Source organism: Olea europaea, chromosome 2, assembly GCF_002742605.1.
Source record: "Olea europaea var. sylvestris chromosome 2, O_europaea_v1, whole genome shotgun sequence".
NCBI lineage: Eukaryota > Viridiplantae > Streptophyta > Magnoliopsida > Lamiales > Oleaceae > Olea > Olea europaea.
The window spans coordinates 456,455-463,014 of NC_036238.1; the positions used below are offsets into that span (position 1 = coordinate 456,455).

Below are 6,560 nucleotides of genomic sequence, written 5' to 3' on the forward strand. Positions count from 1 at the left end.
TGAACTATACCGGAGTGGATCGCAAGATTTGTACCAAATTGTGAAAGACCCATAGGTGGAATAGCTTCGTCATCTGGATGGGCTGGTCCGCTATCAAGATATCGACCACCGTCGTCGGGAATAGCTTTTGAAGTCTGGGTGTTGACTGCGTACGAAAATAGTGGCTGCAATTAATGATTGGGTAGTTCAATGGGTGTTTGGTGACCATGGTTAGGTGCGCCATGATGAGGGGAGTCCACCAGTATGATGGGATTGGACTGGGAGTCGCCGAAGATGGAGTTTTCGGTAGTTTTGTATGACGCGAGCGATTGGTTTTGGGACGAAATTTCGGTCATATCCGATGGAGGTAGGGACGATTCTAGGATGGGCTGTATAGAGGGCAACGAGGACTTCGACGTGGTGTATTGGTCCGGTGGTTTTGGTGGTCGGAAGGTGTTGGAATGGGGCTTCGTATTTGGCCTCTTATATTTGTGACTGATTTGTATTTTTTTGAAATTTTGGAACTGTGGTGCAATTAGTTTTTTGTATTTTTTTTTTCTTTCTTTTCTTTTTGTTTGATTTGAATGGAGGGTAAATTTGTCAAAAAACAGTGAAAATGACGTTCAGCGCAAAGAAATGTGGAAATTGGGGCAAAAATGCCAAAATATGAAAGGTAGGGACGTTTTCCACAATAATCTTGAAAGGTAGGGACGTTTTGTACCAATTACCCTTCTCAAAAGATTTAAAGCCCGTTTGAACCACATTATAATGAGAATGAGAAATAGAGCCGTTATGGGCCCCACACCTAAGATAGATATTCAAAAATGGTAGTTTGATGTGATGGATAACGGTCATATTTTTCATTTTAATGAGGTAAAAATGGGGCTCAAACAAGGACTTATGTTTGAAAGTTTTATTAGGATGGAGAAAAAGAAATATTTGTTTTCTCGCATTTTTAAATAAAACCATATATAGAATTGCACGCTAATAGTGACATTGCATAAAAATTGTCATTAAGGGCAAGACTTGCTAATTAATGAAAAATTAAATATAAGAATATTTAAAGAAAGTTAAAATATAAATGAAAAAATGAAAAAGTAAAGACCTTTAATATAATTAAAATATGTTATATTTACTAAAAAATGTGGTATGAATAAAATCACACCCTTGAAATAATTCTAACATGGTCTAATCTACAGGAGAAAAAATTGAAGCATCAACAATTTGGTTTAGAACCAAATCAAACCATTTCAATACGGCTTAATTTATGTTTCAATTGTTAAAAATAATTTGAAACCATCCAAACAGTTTACCGAATTAATAAAGAAAAAATAATAATGGTACACATTTGTCTGAAATTCAACAATTTGTTCCATGGTGTAGTCATTTAAGGATCGGCACATCGAATACCTTGTACTCTGTCATTTAGTTATGTGTAATAACATTAGCTCGATGAAGCACAAAACTTCGGAAAGAATTCACGGATCGACTGCCCACTTTTCCGAAAAGTGTGACCAGACGTTTGATTTGTTGTTTTCAAGCTGTTTTCATTTTTATAAAACATCTTAAACTCGTTCATTTTCTTCTTCGCAAATTTATCTAAGCTCTACAGGATAAAAGTAACTTCTATTTGGTTTAAGCTCAGGCAAACATCAACAATTTGGTTTAGAACCAAATCAAACCATTTCGATTCGGCTTAATTTATGTTTCAATTGTTAAAAATAATTTGAAACCATCCAAACAGTTTACCGAATTAATAAAGAAAAAATAATAATGGTACACATTTGTCTGAAATTCAACAATTTGTTCCATGGTGTAGTCATTTAAGGATCGGCACATCGAATACCTTGTACTCTGTCATTTAGTTATGTGTAATAACATTAGCTCGATGAAGCACAAAACTTCGGAAAGAATTCACGAATCGACTGCCCACTTTTCCGAAAAGTGTGACCAGACGTTTGATTTGTTGTTTTCAAGCTCATCTAAAACTCGTTCATTTTCTTCTTCGCAAATTTATCTAAGCTCTACAGGATAAAAGTAACTTCTATTTGGTTTAAGCTCAGGCAAACATGCTACATACCAATGATCTCATTCAACTTGTAAATTTCAAAATTCCAACTAAGTATAACATTAATGTCTATCATTGAAGAGTAAAAAGTTTTCTGAAAAAAACATCACGACAAAGTAATCAAAAAGATGAGGCCAGTGCCAGTGGCAATTCTACTGGATGGAGGATGGAAAATGGTTGGTGCTGGGCCGCCATGCCGAGGCAGTGAGCAGGCATAAATCTCTCCAACCGAGTTTCAGGGCACCGTTATCCTCCACCAAGGTATAACCATCAGACGGGAACATTCCGAGCAGAAGTGTTGCCTGAGCCGCTGCATTGCCACCCAAAGATACGCCCTTGAAGCCCGATTGCTGAAGCTTTTCTCTCCAGTTGTTGAATTTCACCTCCCCACTTCTTGAAGGACCACCCACAGCCAACACATTTCTTATCTCCCTTGATAAGAGTTGCTGCTCCACTATATGTCTTTCCTCGCTCTCTTCTCCATAGCAAGCTCCCAATGAGTCAAACAAGGCCGAGTAGTAATGAATGGCCTCCACAAATCTTCCCAAGAACGAACCAGCATGGCTCAAATCTTGCTCTACAACTGTCACTACTTTTGGACATAATCTGCATAGCAATTATAGAAAAAAAAGAATCCACTTTTATGTCTACTAAAAATATGTAAGATATAGTAATTAGTGGCTATTAGAGCAAAAAATTGTATTCAATTTTATTTCCCTTTTTGTGGATGGATGGCTTGTACATATGTAAATCAAATCAGGGATACAATACTCCTTCAAGCATGTATAAATTACTTTTCTCTTGTTTTCAAACAAAGAAAATTGATTATTTTTAAAGTAACGTTTTCTTTCCCTCAAAATAATTAATCATAAGTAAACTTTTTTTTAGCTTAGCAAAACATGCTTTATAAACAAATAGGGATGCTCTAAACTGTTAAAAAATTTCAGATGATCATTGGAATTTTAGAAAACATTATGAAATCTAGATAACTATAAACGAAAGCAGAAAACAAGAAAGAGACGCTATTGTTATCACCTTTGCAAGAGCCAAAGGGCATTGGTGTCTGAACCAGTGACATCGTAGAGAGAATGCTGCAACCAGTGAACAGCAACAGCCTCCGTCTCACTTATACTCAACCTTTGCGGGTTCAGATTCCCAATTTTATCAGCTACGGGTGAAAACTCAAATGGTAATCCCAATTTTTCTGCAAAATCAGACAACCGTTTGCCAGTGGCCTCTAGTGCCTCCATGGAAGTGCCAAGGCCGGTAAGGCGAACAAATGGTGGTCCACCAGGCCGCGACGCCAGTATGTGGAAGAGTCCAGGCCATTGCAGGCCTTGCATTATGTCAAGGTCTATAATGTGCACTCTATCCTCCCTCTCAAATGCTTCTTGAATGGCCTGATTTGCAGTGAAATGCGAAAACTTCACAAAAGGACTGATCCCGTTAAACACTTGGAAGGCCGACGCCGTTTTCTGGCTATGTGGTACCATCGGTAGCGCTGCATATATTCCCAAGCACGAGTTTACTATCCTTGCCGACATTGCCTCGGAGAAATATGCAGCGACGCGCTGAGCTGAAGTGCCAAATGGTGTTGCCAATTCAGATATTTCTAACAGCATTCTATTTGCTTCCTCCATGTTATCAGCAGATACAGCCTCGGCGCACTGGAGGAGTAAGGTCAAGAGGTGTAAGCCGTCTTCGTCTCTTTGTTTTTGTCTCATTTCTTCTTTCCTTTCTCTAATTGCTTCCACTGCGGTTGTCGAAGGGAACGTTGCTGGCATTGCCGCCGCCGCAGCCGACTGACTATGCTGTTGCTGCTCCATAGGCTGCTCGGGATGGGTTTCGGGCTGAGGAGACTGGCGCACTTGATCATTCGAATCAGTAACCATAGTTGCAGGCACAGTGAAAGAAACACTGGTAGGGATTGTGGTTGCTGCACTAGGATTGCTCCGGAGGTACTGGCTGTTCCCGGCTGCATTCACCGTCGCCGGTTGTGTGACACCCGGCCAACTCAAGTGTTGATTCATGGATTCAGAAAGGCCATGAGTGAACAAATTGTCGTCCATATACAGCCTGAGCCGTGGAGTGCCTACCTGTACCTGCCCTTGCCCATGCTGGTCCGGTGTTTGTAAACTCACCGGCGGCAAAGCTTCCTTCCTCCTTTCGGGGTAATTTGTGACAGAATCAGTACCAGTAAGAGAACGAAGCCTGTATTCAAGAAGGGCTGCAAGATTAGGGTTGCAAGGGTGTATAATCTCTCTTACGTTGAGGATCAGTTGAGGTATAGAGACATTATTTGAGCTGTGGATAAGATCTTTTATTATGCCGTCGATCCATGCCGTAGCTGCTGCACCCTCCTCCATGGAAATTACACCTCCACCAGTTGATGTATTAGAATTAACCGGTAATAGCACGGGTGATGGAGAAAGCAGCAAATTTGGGTTCTGAGTTTTATCAGGAGGGAACAAAGGCAAGCCTGAGAAAACGCAGACAGAAGGTGTAGATGTAGAGGCTTGAATTTGGGATTGTTGCAGATGGTGATGGTAATTTAGGTTTGGAGTTGAAATGGCAGGTTCGGAACCAGATCCGGATTTGGCTGACGTCAAATTCGTGGAAGATGGTAACATCGTCATCGTAGTGGAGTAGTTGGCCACGTGTGTCGAACGTAATAGTGGATTAGGACTATTAAAATCACCACCACTCATAAAAGAACAGACCCCAAAATCACCCAGCGGCGTTGTTGCTGTACGGCGGAGAAACCTATTATGGTAGTCAGCGCCGCCGTTGCCTGCTTGAAGTTCCATATCCGACGCCGCCCTTTTTCTCAGCGTCGACTTGCCGTTTTCCGCCGGAACTCGATCCAGAAGAGTAGTAGAATGCAATGGCGGCGCGTTAGAGGAGCCAGCAGTCATTGGACTCTCAATACTACTTTCAACACCGTCGCCATTGACATTACTTGCTATATGATTATCTCCCTTCAAAGTAAAAGCAGTCGCCATATGCAAACACTAGCCGACGAAATTTCAATTTTCGGAACTGGTTCTTCTTCATCGAAATGGATCAATAATAAGGGATTAATATGCACTGTATTTGATTTGATGCAGCGAGAGAAGTGTTTGTTTTTCGAGCTTAGAGGGGCCAAGGAGATAAGGGGTGCAAAGATTTGGACAAGAGTATTGGGATTCCGTGATCTCTCTCTCTCTTTTCTGGAGTTTTATTCTAAAATACTACACTGCTTGCCTTTTGGATTTATCTGTTATGGTTCCAGGGAAATGGCTACAAACATGCAAATGTGATTATAAACTGATGGGGTGGTGGCGCAACCTAACTGTGGTGGTGGGAGGTAGCTAGCTGTAGATGAAATGACGGAGGGTTTGATGATATGTTCCCTGTGTGTCTCTAATATCTGTCTTTGAGCGTTTGACTTTGTGTTGGGAAGCTTCCAATAACTTTACCATTTACGATAAACCTCGAACACCAGCGACATTGAGCTCGCCGATTTTCCAGCCCCCTTTTTCATTTACAAGACTCTAGACAACTTTTTCCCAAACTCTTAATAATTGATTGGGATCATGTAGACTAAAATTATAATTTTAATAAATTTTGATAAAAGTTCATGAAATATCGAATTAAATCGATAAAAGTTACGAATTTCGTAAAATATATGATATAAAATGAGTTTAAAAAAAAATCAATTCTAAAACAATAGCGGTCAAACAGGGGCTACGTCCTGTTTGATATACGCTAGAGTGGAGATCGTCGCATCAACTAAGTACGTGCTTGAAAAAATTTAAGTTGATCAAATTTATTTTTCATCCACACTTAGTATCCACAATTTACTACCCACAGAACCTACAACACAAGGGTGGAGCCAAGTGGTCAAAAAAAATTTATACTTAATTGATATATAAAAAATAAATTCCATAAAAATATTTTTTTGTTTACCTAAAAAACTAAATGCGCTTGACCTCCTCCCTCTGTCATTGCCGCAACTTATAAGTATTTAAAATCACTAATTTGTCTTGTGATACTTCGCTGCATAACATAACAAGCATCAAATCATATATTTCACCTCAACTAATTACTTGTCGAGTAAGCGCTTTCCCTGGTTGCTTGATGTAGCTCTCCAGGATAGGAATTGATCGAAACATCTTTTAGAGTTGAAGTAGTTACCTAAGCTTAAGTTAATAATGATATTTAGAAGCCCTTGTATGGATTGAAATGTGGACTAAGCTAGTTGATCCTAAAATGTGTTATTTTATACTCGTATTTATTTATGAAGGGTTTATTTGAAAGAAATAAAGAAATAAGCTCACTCAAATAGAAATATAAGAAAATTATACCAATTTGCAACATAGTACAAACATAATAGATCTCAATGAAATTCTAATGCTTGTTGTATTGTAGATTAGTCCAAATTATCCTTGTCCATCACGTTTGTCTTCAACCAAAATTCCTTTCTAATAAAATTAAAACTCAATAGTACATGAAATGACCAAAATTTTGGCCC

The 6,560-nt window shown here is 39.3% G+C and overlaps 1 protein-coding gene across 1 annotated transcript; it reads right to left on the minus strand.

The window, feature by feature from the left end:
• Positions 1–2,049: 2,049 nt before the first annotated feature.
• On the minus strand, positions 2,050–5,542 carry LOC111408145 (protein SCARECROW-like). Its single transcript, XM_023037949.1, has 2 exons — positions 3,083–5,542; positions 2,050–2,653 (listed from the first exon to the last, which is right to left on the minus strand). The coding sequence occupies exons 1-2, from the start codon at positions 5,047–5,049 to the stop codon at positions 2,200–2,202; spliced, it is 2,421 nt and encodes an 806-aa protein (XP_022893717.1). The 5' UTR covers positions 5,050–5,542; the 3' UTR covers positions 2,050–2,199.
• Between the last annotated feature and the right edge of the window lie 1,018 nt (positions 5,543–6,560).